Source organism: Macrobrachium nipponense, chromosome 12 (assembly GCF_015104395.2).
Source record: "Macrobrachium nipponense isolate FS-2020 chromosome 12, ASM1510439v2, whole genome shotgun sequence".
Classification (NCBI taxonomy): Eukaryota; Metazoa; Arthropoda; class Malacostraca; order Decapoda; family Palaemonidae; genus Macrobrachium; species Macrobrachium nipponense.
This window is the reverse complement of record NC_087205.1, coordinates 106,473,066-106,495,673: the sequence shown is the minus strand read 5'-3', so window position 1 is coordinate 106,495,673 and position 22,608 is coordinate 106,473,066. Positions and strand designations below refer to the sequence as shown.

General features: G+C 34.4%; 1 protein-coding gene and 1 long non-coding RNA gene across 5 annotated transcripts in view; one reads left to right on the top strand and one right to left on the bottom strand.

The window, feature by feature from the left end:
- Positions 1–633: 633 nt before the first annotated feature.
- The window catches only part of LOC135224742 (uncharacterized), a 108,762-nt gene continuing 86,787 nt past the window's right edge, over positions 634–22,608 (bottom strand). For 2 of the 4 annotated variants that reach the window (XM_064264068.1, XM_064264069.1), the window contains exons 3-5: positions 3,478–3,631; positions 2,832–2,926; positions 634–1,230 (exon numbers count right to left, since the gene is read on the bottom strand). In XM_064264068.1, coding sequence (XP_064120138.1) covers positions 738–1,230; positions 2,832–2,926; positions 3,478–3,631 — 742 coding nt within the window. In that variant the 3' untranslated portion in view covers positions 634–737. Of the gene's footprint in view, positions 1,231–2,831; positions 2,927–3,477; positions 3,632–4,737; positions 5,152–7,255; positions 7,419–22,608 lie in introns of those variants that run through there. The other 2 variants (XM_064264065.1, XM_064264067.1) reach the window with 2 other exon arrangements.
- LOC135225071 (uncharacterized) lies at positions 12,280–22,075 on the top strand. The gene is made up of 6 exons (XR_010316916.1): positions 12,280–12,341; positions 15,145–15,214; positions 18,202–18,389; positions 19,068–19,185; positions 19,811–19,897; positions 21,930–22,075. It is a non-coding gene; the product is annotated as an uncharacterized LOC135225071 (long non-coding RNA).

Here is a 22,608-nt window from a genome sequence, read left to right as displayed (position 1 = left end):
TGATTATAGCACACACACACATCATGATAATGTATATCAAGGTAAAATAAAACCTAAACTACTGAAAATCTGGAATACTAAAAGCTCTCAACTTTTTTACCTTAAAGATAGAACCCCTTTAGTTTGAGAAACTTCAGTGGCTATAATGATCAAACATGGGTGGGAGATTAAATTTAATTACCTTTCTTAACATGGCTCCTTCCTCACTCCTACTCAGTGGCTGGCTCCTCCTTTTCCCATTGTACATCTACAAATCATTTACGCAAGTGGACACAACCCAGGAGAAAGCATTCTCTTTCAGAAACTGAACACCTAATCTCATACTTTCATAAATTTGCTGTAAAGAAGGACTGATATGTTATTTTACATTAACACTTCAACACTAAATTCAAGACATACTAGTTCCCAGTGTATCACAAACTTATGACTTAAAAATGAGGGTTACTTAAAACCACAAAATAATTGTTTGTTTTACCTTATCATAGTTAAATTGCCATATAACAATATGAATGTCAACACTTTAAAATGAAAAATATCTGCATATCTACCATGATCTGTTAGCATCAAACTTAAAAATCAACTTCATACTTACTACTAAAAAATCAAAGGTATTTATGGTAAATAAAAAATATACAATAAAAATTCTTTTATTCATGCTTAAACCTATCTACACAAATGTATATGTATCTAAAAAAAATTATGTATTACCTCTCTTCATCTTTTCTTGATCTGCTAATTCACAATATATTTGAACCATTACTATGAATCAAACACTGCACTTTTGAAGTCTCTTTTGTTTTATTAGCAGTCTTCCCTTTTCCAATGTGAATTAAACTTTGTCCATGTTGACGAATAACATTTCTTACTTTGTTTTCAATTGTTTTCTCATTTGGAAAAAAGTAAGTAAGATCTCTAACTTCCTCTGGATCGCCCTCTATGAGAGAGTCTTCTGCATAAGCTTTCAAGAGAGCTTTCATGATAGATACCTTTCTAATACCCAACAATGTGAATTCTTCAATCTTTTTCAACAAACATGGATGTGTTTTCTTTGCCCTCCATTCCTGTTCACTTACAACATGACCTCTATGAGTACATTTTAATGGTAATTTTATGTGAATATATTTTTCAGAGTTTATGTCTTGTGGAGTTTTCACAAGAGCCGCCTTCAGAGTGTTTAGCCTAGCTCGCCTTACTCTTCTGCTGAGGCCATCAATTGAATAGTCAGTATATCTGCCAAAATAATGAAGAAGGAAATGGAAAATGTATAAAATGTTTTAAATCAGCAAATTATTATAAATATTTGTATTCTCTTTGTGCATTTATCAAATATCAATAGGCATATGCTATACAATCTTACTGAGCAGAATTCTTGATGATGTTTTTGTAAAGCCCTGGATGTCAAAAATTCATTAAGCTGAAGATGTAAAATAAATTAACAGCCTAAACATATTTCGGGGGAAAGGGCAAATAGGTTAATAATTAGTGTAACACACAAGTCAGAATATAAACTTTTAATAATCTGAATAAATTAATCAAATTCTTTAAAACTAAATCTGTTAAAAAAAAAATTAATTATAATTAGACAAAACTAATGGTCACTGAATAGCAAGTAAATTTCAGTATTTTCTTCAACTGGGCAATGCTTTTGCAATCTCAAGTTCCCTAAATTAACTGCTTCACCTTTTGCATACCCTGGCCTTCTTACAGTTGACTGTTTCAAGGACACAAACTCCAGGCAATCAAACATTATAAAATATCAGCTCTGAAGCTTTCTCTACTGTGTAAACAAGGTTCCATTATTCTGGGTAAGGTTCAATATCTTCACCTTTTATAAGCAATAACATTCACTTATTCAACTTTTAAAAATAAGGCTAATACTAGGTTCCATAACAAGTACAATATGCTAGTACTGTAGTGTCAATTGAGAAACCCAGTAACTCATAAAAACTTGTTAACCACAATGTAATGATAAAAAACTATAAACAAGGAGGGTGTCACTACTTACTAGAAATAATGAAAAATTACAAACCTGAAAAATGACAAATCTTTCCTTAAATCTTAAATTTTCAAAAATCACTAGTAATGGTTAAATATTTGTTCTGAATAAAAAAAAAAGACAAATTATCTAAGACCATTTGTATTTTTCATAGCTACAAACCTTCGGTCTTAACAATAGGATATTTCTAGTGCCTAGCTGGATAAAAGGGGCTTGAAATATACATCAGGGTCTTATATCTAATGTTTACAGATCAAAAATAGATTCCTGTATCACTATATTATTGTATTAAAGAAATACTGTACTGTACGTATATGGTACATGCAAGCTCACATAGTATTAGGCTTTTGCATCAACTTTACAAAACACCTTATCAAATGTAACTTTATCAAATTAAACTTACTGACAACCTCATTCTAATAAACTTTTAAATATATTACCTTATATTTAACTTATAATTTTTTTTTTGCATTCATTTTGTTTACAAATTTAAGCGCTCAAATTCACTGTCACTGGCAGTTATCTATCAGAAGCAGAGATGGAGGAGTGTGTTATAGAATGTTTTCTGCTACACCTAAGTTGCTTTTGCTTTCCCTTGTAGTAGATTACAGCATTACAATAAAAAAGTTTTTTATCCTTTCCCAGCTGAATGCTTTGTCCAAGTTTTTTCTGCCATAATGTAGCTATGAATATATTCATAACATTAAACACATAAATATAAAATAAAATTATCAATTTTCTCTTCTAAAATTGAGTTCTTACATGCAATTACATATGGTATATAATTTAAATGCAATTTACTTAATTGGCCATGCATAATCGCTGAAGTACTTACACAGTTATTTCATTGACACATATCTTTGAAGGACATCCAGTCTTAGATGTTGGATGTGCTTTTCTCACTTTTCCTTCCATGTATATACAGTGTTCCTGAAAAGACAAATTTTGTTTGCTGGTGAAAAATCAACAGAAACAAAATTAAACAACTGGGTTCATTTCTAACAAGGCTAAGCAATACACATTTTCATTATAAAGTACATTATCACGAATAAGCCCCAATGACTTTAATCTGAAGGTCACATCAAGTTTGCAAGATCACTGACCTTGGTGTAATTTGAAAGGGCTTCATTAGTTATGAAAAACATGAAGTGACTATCTCATTGTTCAATAGTGTATGGCCAAGGTTAAAGTCCTGTAAAGAATGTATATAGAACATGGATCCTTAACTACACCTTTCATCATAATTATTACGTATTAAAAAATTAACAGACAGACAAATTGATTATTTCCCTTCCTGGGCATTTATGCATAGTACTAGTCTACTTTTAAACTAAGTTTGACTGAAATATCTTAAACCATGTACAAACCATGATAAAAAGATATGTGTGGAAGAAAAACAGAGGGAAATCTAGTTCACCACTTTTTTTTTTTGGTATGGCACTACTTACTACCAATCACAACAAAAAATCACCTAACAGTACCTTGATTTTTTTTGAGGGTGTGTATCTCATCCCAAAATTACATATGTAGGTTCTACTTCTATCACTAGAGGTTATATGACTTGCAAGATCTAGTAGTTTGCTGTAGTAAAATAGCCTTCTAGGTCGTTTCTGCTTCCTTATTCCATCATCTGAGCTTTAAAATAAAAGTCTTTACAGTAACTGATCAAAATATCACTAGTTTCAACATACTTTTAGGTTAGATAATTTTCACAATTTTCCTAATGTTGACAGAGTTAATCAAGTGTGAGAAAAAACTGAATGTTTAAAATGGCATAAGATTACATTTGTAGTAGTTACAACTCACAATTACTTATTAATAGAAATGTTTGCGTAAAATCAGTTAGAATGCAAAAAAGCATAAGGGTACAAGCTATTAAAACAGAATTACAAAGACAGAAAAAGTACCAGAAAAACTCCATGATATTTATGACAAAGAAATTGCAAGTAATCAGATGAAATCGAGATAAAAGTTGGTGCCCATCAAAATTAACACAAAGGCCATTATTGTTTATAGGTAAGTCAGATGAAATTGAGATAAAAGTTGGTGCCCATCAAAATTAACACAAAGGCCATTATTATTTATAGGTAAGTCAGATGAAATTGAGATAAAAGTTGGTGCCCATCAAAGATTAACACAAAAGTCCCTTGAAGCTACTGTATGCATGACCTATTAACAATAAAATTAAATGAAGACATCCTAGAATCTTTAAATGTTAGCTCAATTGGTGAGCACAAATACCAATGAGCTCCCCTGTCTACTTTACTGAGACCAATGTTTGCAAGCAAACCCCCAACGATCTCTCAGAAGTGCAAATTGATTGATTGATTACTATAATAATCTAGCAACACAAAGTAATTTAGATATAGCCGAGAAGAGTGAAAGATTCAAAATAATCAGTCAATATTTCAAAGCTGAAGGAGACTTCTTAAACTCAATATTGGCAAACAGCAATGAGGATATGTAGACAAGGAAGTAAATGGGTACCCTTCCAATTCACCCTTCACCTCCAACACCTGACTACCTTGTTAACAATTTCAACAACCAATTCTAGCCATCACCAAAGATATTTCAATATAAAAGATGAAGGTTTGCATTCTTACTGAAACAAAAGTTTTGGTAACTGTGCTAGACCACTTATATTCTACAGTTATCTTTTCAACATTAGGCTGCAAATCATTGCATACATAAAAATTTGTATTTCCTCTGCAAACATATAAGGATATTGCAAAAGTACTTACTCCAGGCCAAACATGCTCTCTGTGTGTTTTCCATGGGTCTGTAGAACTATATTCAACTCTTCCTCTGTCCTAACATAACCACTCACATACCCATCGTCACTTATTTCAATCAGGTTGAACACTTCTGGCAACCATTCTAAATTATTAGCCTCTTCAAGCGTCGGCTGATACTCTGCATCTTCTAAGTGTTCAATTGTTATGCATATGTCTTGTTCTTCTTTGACTGGGGCCACTTCATAAGAGATTTCATGTGATTTGGAGGATTGGGCCAATCCTATTCCAGCTATACAGTCCATGTTTCTCATTCCAGAAGTTACATTTGATGCACTTCTGACGGCATTTATTAGAAATATACATCACTGACTGTCACAGATCTGACAGTATCATTACGACGATCTTCATTTTCAAACTGATCTGAAAACAATGCAAGAATATAAAATAACCATGCACTGAATTTTAATACACTGTATAAATTCAGAAAAAACTATACATACTAGTGACAATACTGTACCAAAAAGATGACCTCCATTTTCAAACTTAACCAAAAACGTTAAACAAAAATAAAAAACTAGGGTCAGGTGACCAATGGGTGCGCATCGGTCCAATAATTACGCATCTGCCATTTAAAAATGTCTCAGCAGAATGTAACAACTCTTTAAACTTCACATTTTGTCTCATTCTGGTCTTCACCCATTCCACTTATAAGGTGTAAATACAGCTCTATTCTTTTTTTATTAAAAACATGAAAAAAAGAAAGAAGGAAAGGCAAGAAAAAACATAATTTTCTAATGAAAAAGTAAGGGCTGTCATTGACATGTTATATCTTTATAGTTTGTCATTTTATGCATTGCATAATTTTATGATTTTTTCCTATTTCTAAGTTGATCTGGCGATGGAGGGTGTATGAAACAAGCACCAATACTCCTTTTAAATAAGACATAAATAAGGGACAAGGTGCATACCTACTGGACAGGGCTATGAAATGCAAGTCCAACTCGTATGCAATTTTTCAGATGCCTGCCAGAGAGACCTAAGCCGCACTGCATGATAGTCTAAGACCACCTGTCACTAGGAAGGATATGGGTTAATACCTGTGACAATGTCCGAGTACTGCTCCAGTCAGTTTACCCCTTGGCTCAATTATAAAACAGGTGGAAAAGTTTAAATGATTAGGATTTACTTTAAGCCAAGAGAGAGGATGTGAGGCTGAAGTTGACATTAGGATAAAAGCTGCATGGGGAAGTGGAGAGAGGTAGGAGGAGTAGTGTGTGATAAGAAAATGCCAATCAAGCTAAAAGTCAAGAACTAGGCTAACACATGAAAAGAGGAAGTAAAGCTTGAGGTAACAGAGATGAGAATGCTGAGGTGAACTATGGGAATATCGCTGCTTGAGAGATTGGAAAAGGGCAAGCTTAGTAAAGATTACAGAAGTATTAGGCTAGGAGAGTCACGATTGAGGTGGTATGGACATGTGTTGAGGATCAATGATGAGGAGGGAGTGAAGAGGGCTTGGAAGGAACCTGTTAGAGGATGAAAATCGCGAGGGAGACAGAGAATTGATGGTGAGATAAAGTGAAGGAAGATATGGAGAGAAGAGGTATGGTGGAGGATGATGCCTTTGATAGAAGACAGTGGAGAAGGCACATCAGAATTCCACTTTAGGACTAGATACCTAGGGTAAAAAACCGCATGGTACAGGGGTGGACCATTTACGATCAATGTGTACAACCCCTAAAAAAGTACATTGTAACGCGTCCTGACATCGGAGATGGGCGTCAGACGCGACTTCTTGTTGGTGAGAAACGGAGCTAAAGACCTCTACTCCGGTGTCAGGACGCGTTATAATGTACTTTTTTTGGGGTTGTACACATTGATCGTACATGGTCCACCCCTGTACCATGCGGTTTTTTACCCTATATTGGGGGTGAGTGTAAATTGACGGGAATAATCTCCTCAGACGAAAACAAACTTAACTTTTCCTAGAATGCCATGTCCCGGCCTAACCTCCTAACCTTACTCAGGGCGCCATGCCCTGACCTAGCTGGGCAGGGGGGTTTCGGCCGCTCTGGACCCCCTCAAGTTAACAAACTAAAACATTGTATAGACCCTGATTCCATTGTTCAGCAAACTACCCCTAACCTTGGAAATAAGTTTGATAGCCTATATAGGCTACCTATACTCTGTTTTTTTTCCATCTGTCCATCCGCCTGTGGGTGTTTTTTGCTTCATGGTAACATTGCGTCCCGGGCTTTAGATACCTAGTTAAGCTGTGTAAGTTTTAGCTAGGTAAATAAAAGGATATCTGGGCGTACATTTGCAACTGAAAAGTGTTTTAATAATTTACTGTATATGAATTACACCGTTAATATTCGAAATAGGATAGCTATTCAGCAATAGGCTACTAGGCTAGCTGGTAAAATAGAATAGATATCCTAACTACCTAGCTACTAGCTAACTACCTACCTATAGGGTAGGTTGTTCATCCCACCATAAATTCAATATAACACTAATTACAAACCTGTTACATACATCCTTGCACAAAACTCTGTCGAAAAAAATAGAGCAACTTACAGAGAATGTGCTACTAATCTCGTCTCACAGTTTTAAACAGTCATACACAGTTATTAAATCTGGTCCTGAGCGGCCGTTCCATTGCTCGACATTTTTGCACGGTCTTTCGCGACCACATTGTTATTGTTATTAATAGCACCCTAAAATTTTAATGTGTAGTTTTATTTCATGGTTTGAAAATAAACTAAACTGTATACCATTCTGTGAGTAAACTTTCATGTCAAAACGCATTCATGAAATTCATATCATCTACAAATAGCCAAATGATCACTGATCAGCTAAACAGAATGATCAAATTTCCTTGTTTTATGTTCCCAGGCATTCGATCTAATTGCCCCTTTTGCCTGATAGTTTGTAGCTTAGTTGTTGCTGAAATACGATCATAAAAGGTTCGAGACTCAAAACATTAAAAGAAATGAACAAGGTTCAGTAACATGCACAAAGATGTGCATAATGATATGTATATAACACTAACGAAGCCATGAAAAATCTCAGACAATCCTTCAGAACTGCTTAATCGGTATGGAAGGAATAACGTGACAATTGCGTATTTCTATAACTGCAACAAATAAACAATAAATGATGGTAGACAACTACGACACCAAAAACAGTGTTTGCTAGGTGATAAAATACAAGCAAAATATGCCCATAGCTCAGAAACTTACTAATGAGGAGCAGTTGCAAAGGAAATGTTGCGTTAGTTTGACTAACACAAACTCGCATGTTGATGACAGTCGTGGTCTGATTTCGAAGCTAGGTATAGCTACTAGCTATAATTTGGTAAGCAAATGTACTATATATTCAAAATTTCCCGTAGTGGATCAGAAGTAAAGTGGACTGCGAGTATTCAGTATAGGCTATATAACCAAAGTACTAAATGGTTTAATTGACACTAGCTAAATACTACCTAGCTAACTACCCCTAATGTAATACAGTCACGACACCCTGAATTACCTATAGCAGTAGGTACCTGATTTTGGGTGGGTCTTTTTGGGCTGTGGAAATGGTGGTAATTGAGGTTATTGACAAAATTTCCTAGTAGTAGCCTAATACAGCTAAATAGGTAGGTAGCCTATCCGTACTTGTTCAGCCATGTTCCTACATTTTAACGTTGCTGGGGTGGGGGTTGGGGGTATCGCTGGGGGGCCAATGTGCCGGGGGGGTGTCAGTGCTTGATGCCTTAGGAAAATTTAGGTTAAGGTAAGGTTAGGATTGGTTGCATACCTTAGCCTAATTACTAGAATTTACTACTATTGTCTAAGAAAGGAGGTAGGTAACTCTAGACAATACTTAGGCTAGTAACTCCGCACGGACTGCAAGGAACAGTCCCGCAAATGCATAACCCACATGGGAATTGGGCATCCAACTGTTTTACCTATTTCGCCGTATTTAGTACTACCTAGTCCCTGGGGGTTAATTACAGTCGACCATCAAACAATAACGATAAATTCTTAGTAGGAATAATAAAGCAACCCAAATAGAGTAGTACTAGCTAAGATAGGAAACTGTAATTTCCAAAGAAATACCCGAAGCGGAGTTACTACCCAGGTTAGGTAACCTAACCTAACTTAGATCTACCAAAAAGGATATTAGGGTAGTAGATAAGCTAACTTGCAGAAATAGGTAGTAGTAGACCGAAAGTGCAACTTTTCTGTCCTTTTACCAATTTCAGTTCAGGCTAGCTATTAGGCAAATTTGCTTGACCTATCACTGACTTCATATTTATGTACTTTTGTTTTGTTTACTTTTTGTATTTTTATAATGTGTATTAGCCTACTTTGGAAAATGATTTTTCCCATAGCCTAGTATTTTAGGTTCTTATTAAGAACTTACTGTTATTTTAATGTTTGTAACTATTTTGCAGTAGGTATTACCCAAACATGTTTTATGAACACCTCTTCAGTATACATATTAAAGTTAATTTTATTCACTTATGTTCAGCCGCATTTTCTCTAGCGTCATCATTTTAAAATTCATCTTATTCCCTAATCTAACTATTTACCTCAGATTATTAATACAGTACACTGTACTTTTGCAGTCATTGTCAGTTACTTGGAATCTTTGTTTAGTTAATGATAAATACTGATCAAATACAGGCAGTCCCCGGGTTACGACGGGGGGTTCCGTTCTTGAGACGCGTCGTAAGCCGAAAATCGTCATAAAGCCGGAACGACGCTTGGAAATATGTCTTAAACTAATAGTTATAAAAACCTTACTTGTAATCCTTTGGTTACACTACATGTTGTTTCCTGTAGTTTTATGTACAACCTGGAGTTATTTTCATAAAAGAATGCTGGTTCTTGAAGGTAAAAACTATTGTAATCCTCTGGTGACACTACATTCTTGAAGTTTTATGTACAACCTGGAGTGATTTTGCAAAATCTTGAGGGCTACAAGAACAGCTGATTACTATTTTACGTATCATATAGACTAATAAAGTAAATGTATCTTTAAATAGGCTTATATATTAGTATCAACAAAAACATTTCCTGCCATGAGTCAGAGGCCGTTTAATGAAACGAACACTTCTCTGTCCTATCTGTTCAGAAAATAAACGTTACGTCAATCCCCGAGACCATTGTTGCCAAAGCGTCCTCTCTCGTCTCTCTCTCTCTCTCTCTCTCTCTCTCTCTCTCTCTCTCTCTCTCTCTCTCTGATCAAATTACATTGGAAACTTGACATACGATTGCCCTATATACGAATGTTTTGAGATATAACAGAAAATTTGCGAAAATACAAGCTTTGATATACAACGAAATATTTGAGATACGATTTTGCGATGAGTGTAGTGTGTATAGGCGACCGATAATGGCGTTCAGTCTGTTTGTTTTTGTTGGTGCTGCATGTTAACACGTCGTTGTTTAGTTCGTTGTATTTGCGCCTATTTTTCGTGTTATTTTGTCTATTTTATTATTACCATGGGTCTCAAAGCTAAAGACAAAGCAGGTGATAAGAAAACACCCAAGAAAATGATTTCGATGGAAGCAAAACATGAAATTATAGCAAAGCATGAAACGTGGCGTTCGTATCGTCGATTTGGCAACGAGTATGGTCGAAATCCTTCTACAATATCCACGATCATCAAGCAGAAGGAAGTTATAAAAACCCCCGAGACCATTGTTGCCAAAGCTCTCTCTCTCTCTCTCTCTCTCTCTCTCTCTCTCTCTCTCTCTCTCTCTCTCTCTCTCTCTCTCTCTCTCTCTCTCTCTCTGATCAAATTACGTACTGGATAATGTCTCTCTTTGGATACTTTGATTTTGCCAAATATTGAGGGCTACAAGAATAGTTGATTACTATTTACGTATCATATAGACTAATTAAAGATAAACGTATCTTTAAATAGGCTTATATTATTAGTATCAACAAAACATTTACTGGCATGAGTCAGAGGCCGTTTAACGAAACGAACACTTCTCTGTCCTTAACTCGGAGCGTCGGAAGACGCTCTCTCTCTCTCTCTCTCTCTCTCTCTCTCTCTCTCTCTCTCTCTCTCTCTCTCTCTCTCTCTCTCTCTCTCTCTCTCTCTGATCAAATTACTGGATAATGTCTCTCTTTGGATACTTGGAATTTGCGTAATATTCTAACCAGAAACTTCGTTTTGTTATTATTACTGGAAACAAGCAATGATTTTTTCATTATTTGCGCTTTTGGACTGTTATATGTAAACTAGTATGTATTCATTATTCGCTCGGAAACTAGTTCCGCATATGAGGCGTCACTAAAAACATAGAAAAAATACAACATAAAAGTGTCGAAAATCATCATAATCTCAAAATTTTTGTTGTAATCTAACCAGAAACTTATTTTTATTAATATACTGTGCTAAACTATAAAGGATTTTTATCATAGTATGCGTTTTTTAAAAGCGTCGTTAACTCGGAGCGTCGGAAGCGTCAGCGTCGTAACCTCGGAACAAGCGTCGTAACCCAGGACGGATTTTTCCATTGAATATTTAAGAAAAAGCGTCGTAACCTCGGAACGTCGTAAGCCGGAACCGTCGTAACCCGGGGACCGCCTGTATGTTTTTATCACAGTTTAAGGTCAATTCTTTTGATCAGCTAAATATTATTACATTGGTGAATTTGTTTATTCTAGTTGCAGAATTAAAATATATAATTAATAAATAACATCATCATGATTGACTCCATTTTAAGTTTTTGTGGCTTTTGGTGGATGATTAATATTTTATTGAACTCTAAGGGTTTAGAGATGTAAATACACTTATCTCAGTTTTTCGGCCAGCGTTATCTCAAACTGTGTTAAACTTAGCCCAATAAATTTCATATTTGTTCTTTTCTGAATAAAGAAAAATATTCATTAATTTTCAATAATAAATAAAAACTAAAAGGCAACATAAATTATATGTAAAATATGTAAATCATATGGGTGCTCTGTTCACACAGGCAAGGCTGGTGTAATGTTTTGTTTTTTCATAAAACCAAGGAAAGTTATGAAGGACATGAAATATGTAGTATAGGAATTCTAAATAAAGAGTATACATCATTGGGGTGTTATTTGTTACTTTACAGATTTTCAGAATCAAAAATGAAGGCAGAGATAAAAAGAAATAAGAATTCACCAGGTGTTACATATTTGTCTGGTGTCAACCATAATCTCCTGGGAAAGTATCTAAAAAGAAACATAGACACCTGGCGTTTAGTTCCAGACCAAGTCTCCAAATTAAATTGGTGACACAAAATGATTCAGATGAAAAGCCAAAGAAAAAGAAGAAAAGTAAAATTAAGAAAAATAAGAAAGGGCTAAAAGAAACTGCAAGACATAGTGAAAGTATGTCTGAAGAGGAAATGCTTTCTGAAAATTCTGATCCAACCGGGGGAGAAGAAATGTCAAGCACGGAAGACGTAAAATCATCTGGTGTCTTAGAAAGTAATAGTGGAAAGAAGAAGAATTTTGGTAACAGAAGTAGAAAATTTGTAGATGGAAGTGAAGATGAAGACCATTTTTGTTGTAGGAATGTTGGTTTAAATATTGGAAAACGTAAATTTGCCAGTTTCTTCTCCAAGTATGGAAAGGTAAGAACTTGAATGTTTACCAAGTAACTAATTGCATGCTAGCATGATTATTCCATTGTACTACTGTAACATAGGGTAAGGTATCATTAATATATGCAATGTGTCCCATTTCTCTCAAGAGATCAATGTAAGACCTCATTATTTGATTTTGAGGAGAAAAGTAATAATCACTTGGGGGAAGTTTGTCATCTCCACTCAGCTTCTCTTGACCCTCATTATTTCTACATATTTTTTGGTACTGCCTCCATGTGTTCTTTTCTTAATATGGTATTCAACAATTAAAAAATAAATAAATAAAAAAAGGTGGGAGGTGAAGTTTTGCCAGCATCTCTGTGAGTTTTGACGAAATATCTTGTAAATAGTTGAATGGGTTGTATGAATTAGGGGATCACAGTCACTTTGTGACCTTCACCAGGTATGTAATTAATGTTTGGTCATTTTCACTAAGGCTCCATGTGTCATGTGACATTGGAAATGATGGGGATGATGATGATTAATCAATGAAAATTTGATAGATTATTGCCATCCAGTCCATCTCAGGTGTTACAGTACATAGTAAAAAGCACTAATTCCAGCTTTTATTAGTGAAATCCAGAAGTCAATCAGTAGGTTTTGTAACATATATGTAACAAGATAAAACAGTTCATACTAAGTGTTCATTGATATGAATTAATTTATTCTCCACTGATTAGTCTTGGTAAAGCTGCACTCTTAACAAATTGTTCTTGTTCTCTGCTTTTTCAGTGAACGTTTTAAACTTATTTTAATGATACAAGGGCATTTCTTCGTTAGATACAGACTGATGTTAATTTGCTACTATTAATTATTTTCCATAGCAAGCATATCTCTTTTCTCTATAGCTTCAGCGAGCATGCTTGCAAATGGTGTGTGTGTGGTAACTACGTTTAATTATTATTATTATTATTTTATTATTATTATGATTATTATATAGCCTTGCGAGGTTGGTATCTCAGAATCTTGATCTTGGCTGTATCCTGCCTTCGTTTAAAGTTTTTATCATGTTTTGCTGAACATAAGCATTCACATAGTATTGTGATTATAATTTTATTTGTGAATAAAATGAGAAATCGGATTTATAAATGTAACAATTATTACGGAAGACGCTGCCCTTTTCCTGTTACTTTTGAGAGGCGATATGCAGGTGGGCCAAGCCTATTAACCCATGAAGTTTAAAGGATTTATCTCTTAAACTACCCTTTACATAAGCCCCACTGCCCAGTTTAGCTGAGAACTTTAGCACCTAAAAGAATTACTTTCTGTTTTCGGTTACTGAGAACAATAGTCAGCAGTGAAATTATGAGTTATAATAAAGCTTATTTTTACATTAATATTTTTTTCATATCTGTATGACAGATTTTTCAGAGGAAAATGTCATAAGAAATAATGAATGGTAATGCCCAATTTTTTTTGTAAATGAAAAACATTTCTAAATAAAAGGCTATGTAATATATGCAAAATTTAAAGGTATAAATTGTAGAAGCACAATAAATACAGCCTTGCAAGTAATAAAACAAATAGAACGGAGAGCAGTGATATTGTAATCAAACGAGAATACTGTGTGGTTTTAAAATAAAATATAGTACTATGAAAAGGGAAAGTTAAATTTAAGTAAATCATAACCTAATGAATCCAAATGAGTGGAAACGCCTGAAATAAAGAGCAATGAAATGCAAAAAATTGCAACTTATTTAGGAAATGGATAGTATGGCAGACATTCAAATAATTAAAAAAATAACAAATAGAAGTTATTATATTATAAAAAAAAAATGTCATAAAAAATAATGAATGGTAATAACCAATTTTTATTACTTTTAATGAAAAAGGTCATCAAATAAAATGCTATGGAATATATGCAAAATTTAAAAGTACTTATGAGTCATAACAAATATAACAGAATAGATAAGTCTCAAAAGTAATAACCAGATAGAAAGGAGATAGAGTTTACGGATTAGGATTTATCGGTCATTTTAAGTGCCATCCCAAATATTGCCTCACTGGGAGATGGCTGAAGACTTAAGATGGTGGGGACAGTTTAAAGATTAAGAGAGAAGTGGCAACTTGAGGGTCTTGACAGCGTTTCTGCCATTGAGCTTGAAATGTAACATTGCCCTAATCCTGAAGAAGTGTTCAGCCTGTCAAGACCACAAGTTTATTCTAGCAGACTGAAAAAATATTACCCTGTATCCTGTTTCTTGGGAGAAGCTTATGAATGTTTGCTCATTTGGATACAGTAGTAGTTGCACATCACTTTTATCATTTAGAACCTTAAGGAGGGAAACATTAATGATTATTTATCACTCATATGTTTGTCAATGAAGAGCAGGGAGATCAAGAAGCATTTGCATATTTTGTTTGTCATTCAGATAGCATTTTCCATGAAGGAGTTAGTAATATCATTTAATCCAAAAATATAAATACTTTATGACTGCTATCATTGCATAGTCTAATGAGACCTCTACTGCTATCATTGCATAGTCTAATGAGACCTCTAACTGCTATCATTGCATAGTCTAATGAGACCTCTACTGCTATCATTGCATAGTCTAATGAGACCTCTACTGCTATCATTGCATAGTCTAATGAGACCGCTAAGTCAAAAATCTCAACTCATAAACAGGGTTACTGTAATGCACAACTCAAACTGACAAAAGTAGTTAGACAATATGGCTTGCACTTGTAGTGTTAGGATGTTTAGAATAAGGTGGTTGTGCAGCATTGCTTATCTGTATTTTTTAGGTGAATCATATGGCCAAGGCTGTATGCATTTTTTTTTATTTTGCAGGTAGAAGCTATTCGACTTAGGTCTGCTGCCCCAGCTCAGCCGGAAGTAAGCAAAAGGAAGCTGTGATAAAGTACGTTTGTTGACTCATCCTTTCTGTAATATCTGCTAACCGCAGTTTTACAAAAACCATATATGGTAGATCAGTGAATTTATTATTAAGTAATTAAACCAGATCATTAATATAAATTTTCAAACTTTCATAGGGCTTGCCTGGAATACTAATTCTTGAATGAGGTCAGAAACTGTGCTGGTAACACTAAGGAAGTTGATTTAGTCCGGTGGGGAAAAAATAATGGAAATAGATGGAATCTGAAAGTGAAAGGAAGGTTGAAGCTGAAATTACTCTGCAGCGATTATTTTACATACTGTAAAATTCTACATTGCCACAGCACAAGGCTCTGTGCTGTAGGCAGGACTTCTCTTCAGGGAAAATATTATTTACCTACTGCAGGTAGCCAGTTACCCTGATACTAGGTGTGATCAATTTTCCCTGTTAATTAAAAGCTTTGAACTGAAAGTGATGGTTATACCACGGGGTGCAGTTTGCATTAGAAAATAATTTGTTGAGGACTGTGTAACGAAGAGTCTCATTATCACCAACAGAGAAAAATGGTTTAGATATCCAAATGAATCTAATTAAAATATAGAAATTTATGATAAAGTAGAATTAATTTCTTTATGTATATTAGGAAAACAGCTAATTTACCTTTCAGTTCTATCAACACACACTTTAGGTTCAATTCAAATGACAAAATAGCTAAAGTGACTTGAAGGTCTAGACACTGTAATAAAGGTTGTAAAACAATCTGAACATGCTTGACGGCTGAAGACTCGTCACAATACCAATCAGATACATAGTCTTTGATCAGAAGTAATTAATTATTAATGTATTATATGTAGATTAGCTTTACTAATCACTAAGTCACATTTCTAAATTCATAGGACTCATCTGAAGGATTTATTCCAAGCCAGAGGAGAAAGAGTAAAGATAGGAAAGTTGGATAGCTAAGTGAAAGATGCAAGGGAATGGACAGAACGCAGCCAGGATAAGATCAATGCTCCCATGATTCACTGTATCTGAAAAAAAAAACTTCTGGGGGAGTGCTGTCAGTACACCTTATGTGGTATACTGTAGGCATTACTAAAGGTGGTTTACAGTGTCCCTCTGGCCTATAGCTGCACCCACTTTATAGCTTTATACTGTAGTTCCATTCTCACTATCTTCCATCTTGCTGTCCAACCACTCCAACTCCTTTTCAGTCATAAGCACTGAATGGCTAAAAGTGCCCTAGTGCTCTGCTTTATACTGTAGGCTAATTTTCATAAATCAAATCAGACTGTACCTGAAAAAATAATTATACTCTATTTATGGAATGAATAAGAAAAACTTGAACTATTGGACAAGTTTTGACCCAGCACTCCATAGTTGTTTGGCTATTATTTGGTTCTGTAACCCACTTTAATCATGTATCCCACCAAATGAGAGGTTAATTAGTTGTCAGGTTGAGGAGTACTAAAGGTCATGAACTTATAGAACTGAGGACTTCTAGTATATGCAGTAATATTGATTTCAGGTTATTAGAGGTGCAATGATAGTTGGCCTCCTCCTGGGAAGCTGCTTGACCTGTGTAAAAAAAATATCTGGTTTACTTATGAAATATCAGTTTTATTTTACTTCTTGGAGCATCACAGAAGTTAGTAAATACTGACTTTCATGCCTGCATTAGGTGTTAAAAATTGTAAAATACCACAGAGTCACCATCTCTTAAACGTTATGTATGAAATGATTAGAGCAAAACAGTGTTTTGGGTAGGTAAAATAGACACAAAAAAAAAAAGTACAAATGGTGCTAAAGGGGTGATTCAAAAGTCTACCAGTATCATTCACAGTACTACTAAGGAATTTACACTGTTTAAGTTGCGCTATCCTGTGAGGTTTATAGTTGGTTCTTTGGAAGGTCTGGATAACCGCAGTAATGGAAGTAGTACTTAACAATGACTTTACCGACTTTTAGTAGCAAAATTGAACAGTGCTACCTGTAAGATAGTGTTAATATTACACCTACTGTTTATCTTAATTCAGAGGCTGAATTGATAAACATCTCAATGTCATATACTATATTTTACCCCTGGTCTTATAGAAAGAACAAGGAAGAACAGTGTTAAACCTTAAAGAAAGGGACAGACCAGTTCTCCTATAAAGAAATGATTTTTTAGGGAAGTTGGTTGAGAAATTGTAAGCTTGAGAATAAAGAACAAAAAACTAAACTAGGTAATCAGAGGTCTGATGATTCAAAGAAGTGAATGTAGAAAGTAGTGTCCTAGTGAGCATTCTCAAGCTGACTGAGAGGAGATGCTTTTATTCAGCCATACATAATTCATTAGGTTTTGTTTATAGTTTTGTCACTTCGTATAAAACTGCATTTCCTCATACTTGTAGTTGAACTTTAACAGCAAGCCGTAGGACGGCTCCCTTTTCTTAAGGGTGTTTTTTGATGTAGGGAGAGGCTATTGGAGAGGGTGCCGTGGTAGTGTTTTCACTCGCCCCCCCAGAACTATACCGACACCTTTTTGCCAATGAAGGTGAGCAAGCCGGAATATTCTGGCAGGTCCAATTTAGCAGTTCTCTGGTACTATAGCAATATTTTACCTTAGAAATAGTGCTGAAGGAACCTAATTCACTGGGCGACACGGCTTCCACACCCGAAATAGATTTTTCCTACGTCAAAATCCCTTTTTTTTTATTCATTGTTTATTGGAATAATTTGGGTTTTTTATTTGCATTAGCTACAGGGAGGACCCTCAAACTTGAAACTCCAAGGTGTTTGTTATTTTTAGCATGGTATTCTTACAGTTATTTTTAGCATGGTATTCTTACAATTTCCTTTTTATTCAAAAATAACAAAATAGATATCTTCATGTTCAGCTTATTCCTTATGTATTTTCTTGCAGAAAAGCTAAGCAAAGACTGAAGCCATTCTAGTGGAATTTTGTATATCATTTGTTATCCTGTATACCTGTATAGTCCTCATGGATAAATTGTCTATTTTTTTCATAGACGCAATGTTCATCCATCACGATCAACTATAAATGCTTATGTACGGTTTAAGACAACAGAGATGATGGAAGCGGCTTTAGAAGCAAATGGAGCACTTTTTGAGGGAACCCATATATGGGTAGACAGAGCATCTCAGCCAAAGACTCATGATAGACACTGTGCAGTATTTGTGGGTAACCTGCCCTTTGGTAAGTATATCACTGAGGATTTACTACGTATTGTTATTAATACAAAAACCATTGTTTAGATATTTTAATTGTGGAGTGTAAATACTATACTGTAAGTGCTTGAATGGTAAACTGAAAATCAGGTTTCTCTCTCTCTCACTCTATGTGACAGTAAGACAAATTAGTATTTTACATAAAACCCTAAATTCTGTGCTTTAGGCTTTTTGTAAATCTGTTCAGAGTCCAAATACTTCAAAACCAGTACAAAAAAAAATACCGTCATACCTAGAGATCCATGGATTAGTGCTTGCACTTCTGTCGGTCCCAAAAAACCTGTTAGAAAACAATTTTCTCAATTGTAAAGTCTAGAGTCTTCTACAGAGATTACATTTCCTTAATCATTAAAGTGCCCATTAACAGTAATCTTTTATTGAATTTCAGTAATGTCATTGTTGGTAAATAGAATTGTGATTTGAGAAAACTTTTTCTTATTTGAGCAGAAACGATAGGTCATAGGAGGCACTATGGTATTACTATGCCACAGCTTTATATCTATATAGTGTTGCTACTATTAATGTCTTATGAATAATTAAACAAGAGATTTTTAATTCCCTTGGTATTTGTGAAGTTGCATGTAGTTTATATGATTAATATTTAAAGAAATTATTATGGAAATTGCTTATATTTCTTACTCCACAGAATGTGAAGAGGAGAACTTATATAAACTTTTGAGGAGTGTGGTGAAATTGACAATGTACGCATCATACGAGACAAAAAGTTTTCTTCTGTGGAAAGGTTTGGTTACATAAACTTCAAAGTAAGTGTATTATTTTGATAATAATAAAAATGCAAATGAAAGTGACATTTAGATATGTAGTATATTTATATGAGTGGTTGGATCTCATTTGATTATCAAGTATTGTTTTTTTTAGGAGATTAATAACAAGGATAATAAACTGACTTTCCTATTACAGTACTATAATCAGCACTTTATCTTCAACAGTACATACTGTATATAGTACTCTGCTTTCCCCATGTCTCAAAACTTGAGGAATGTACATTGTAAATGTTTATTTATATGATTAGGATCCTGTAGAGGAAACTGCTGTAATTTCTTCTTTCTTGGCTGTCCAGTTTCATGTATTATGTCTTTCTTCCAATTTTCATTCCATTTAATGACATATCCTATGAGCTAGCCTGATGAGGTAATGGAAATATAACTGTGTTTAGGAAAACATATATTAATAGCATACGTAATATGTAATAAAAATCTGAGCCTGCAAGTAAAAACTTATCAGTAACTTAATTTAGACAAGTAGAGTATGTAGTATTTATGTTCTGTTATAATTAAATCAGCTTTAGGGTCATGAAAGAATGCAGCGTGTAGTTTTCAAGGATTAGTTCATTCATGTCTTTTAACAGTAGTTTATGATATGTTTCAGTCATCAGATGCAGTTGAGGTTGCACTTCAGCTTGATGGAAAACAATTCATGAAACGAAACTTGAGAATTCAACGTTGTGTGAAAAAAGTAAGTTTTTGCTTATAATTTTTATTACCCAATTGCTTTTACATTTGAAGCTTCATAGGTCACATATGAATAAAAATTATTTTTAAGAAATTATATTGAATTCAAGATTACCAAGATTAAATCAAAGTTCAGCCATATTTGAAGAGCTTGAGTATTGAAGAAATAGCTTAAGGTATAAAATACAATAGCTTTGTCATCATTGCTGTTGGTGCTTAATGAAACCAGGGTCCTCTGTGAAATTGTGCCACATCATTTCTTTATGTTCGACATTTATCCACTCATCTCCAGCCTCCCTTTTTTCTCCTAGTACTTATTTATGCAATGCCTGGATTTTACAGTTCTGGTACTTACAGTATAAAAGCCCAGCTAACCCACATTATTCTCTCAGGGATAATGTAATGCATGTCCAAGTCATATCCAATCTCCCTGTCATGATGTCTTATCTATGTATAGAACTTCCTAAATTTCCTGTAAGTATCATTTCTTAACAACTACAGTATTTCATTTATGACATAACACATTTACTGTACTACTTACATGTTTCCCTTAACCTCTTATTCTTCAGTCTCCCCCAGAAAAGGGTGGGTGTTCAAAAAGTCTCAAACATTGTTCACTTGATGGAGATTTTCCTGGAAGTCAGTCAATGACTGAGGAATGTCTGGTAACATCTCAGCCCTAAGACGCATCTGCCACAGACCTAAGGCTAAAGATTCTTCATCAGACTCCTGCAGCCAAGTTTGTTTGTTTGTATGGTGCTTTTACGTTGATGGCAGTTGTCGATAGGACACCAGTCTTTACAAAAGAGGCAGGTACTACAGGGCTGCTTCAAATGAAGTCCCTGTAGTTGGAGCTTATAAAATAATATTTGACAGTGGCTTTCTTTATGCTTGTTATGTTGCTTAGAAATAATTTTATTAGCTCTCCAGTGGTGCTAAGACCCAGGAACTTTTGAACCTATGCTTAGGCTCTTTCTTTTTTTTTTTTTTTTTTTTTTTTTTTTATTTTGCTTTTTTTTTCCTCCGGTTGCTTCAACGTTCTAGTTTTTTTTTATTAAGGGAAGATTCCTCTTTAGTCAGCAGGTGACAGAACCTAATTTATATTGATAAAAGGAAGTGCCATATCAACTTATAGCATTGGTGGCATTTATACAGAAAATTCGGTAGTAGTTTTACCATCAACTCCACTTTTCATTGAGATCCAAAAGAAACACATATGAACCTGTGTCAGCCAGTGAAGGAAATTGCCTCCAGCACTACAAGACTTATAAGGCCTCTTGAAATTCTGCGCCATATGAATCTTCACTTCTGCTGTTCTCCACTCAACTTCAGCCTCTGTCAGTTTTCATTCAATTATGTCTAGGTTCTCCACCTCTTTTGGTCACCAGAGGCCAGCTGGCATTACATATCATGCACTGGTCTTTTTAGGTTAGTGCAAGGGTCATGTCCAAATCATGTCTCCCAATTCATCATTATATATAAGGAATTTCTGTTGTGTAATACACTATGCAGTAGCGTGATGAAATCAGAATCCCTCAAGTGATGCGAGATGTACTATTCTATTTTTAAAGAGTAGACTTTTCACACCTGTTTAACTTATGGTTACATGCTGCCCCTCATGAATTAATCCATGTAATTAGAGAATACATTACAGTACATCAGCTTTGAAGCATATTTTACAGCAGCCAAAATTTTATCCAACAGCAAATGATCTGGTCTAGATACAAAGCTATAATACAAACTTTATCAAAATCTTCAGATGTCCTGTCCAATTATCCAGTTGCAAACTTAAAAAATTAGTTATTATATATTTTTTTTACATAAGTGAAACCCTTAGACCTGCTCTGTGAAGCTTGGATGCTTAGTTATAGTGAAATTAAACTTTTTGATAATCAGGACATAAATTATTTGAAACTTTCACATTTATATTTATTGAAATTTATTATGCTCCCTACTGCTTAGAAAACTAAATGATCATATAGTTTTCAGTGCTGCATCGTCAGATTAATTTGAATTAATGAAATATTGTTTTTTAGGTAAAGAAGTTCCAAAAGAAAGGCCAACTGCTGCCACAAGATGGACAATCATTGGGCTTCATGAAAGTCAAAGGGTCATCAAGAATGAGTTTAAAGTTTATGAAAAACAAAGAGAAAGAAAGAAAAGGTAGACGTGGAAAGGGTCAGAAAAAAACAACGCACAAAAATAAGAATCGGGGCAAATTTTCAGGTCAAAAGATGATCCAAAGCATCAGTTAAGAAGGTAAGTAATACTTGTTTTTTGCTTGTAGTCAGGTGTATTTTGGATTTGCCTCGTATTCAGATTTTTTTTTTTTTTATTATTACGTATTAATTTTTTTTTAAAAGTTAACTAGTTGGATATTGCAATTAATGATTTTTATGTTAAGCCAGTGAGGGCAACCAAAAATAATATCTACTGGAAACTGAAAAAAGTTTTAACATGACTGTTGCAGTATTGAAGTCAAGCATTTGACATGATGTCAATACAAACAGAACACCACAACTGTAAATTTACCACCATAATCAACTGTCCCTTTCTGGCAATATATTCACCAGTAGTTTTATAGTTAATGATGGTGCATTAATCAAAATTAATATTGTAGGGGTCTGTAACAATTCTTTCTATTTTACTTGTTTCTTAGCTGTAAAAGTGTTATCATTGTTTGAGGCAGCATGTACATTTGTTTAATGGTTGACA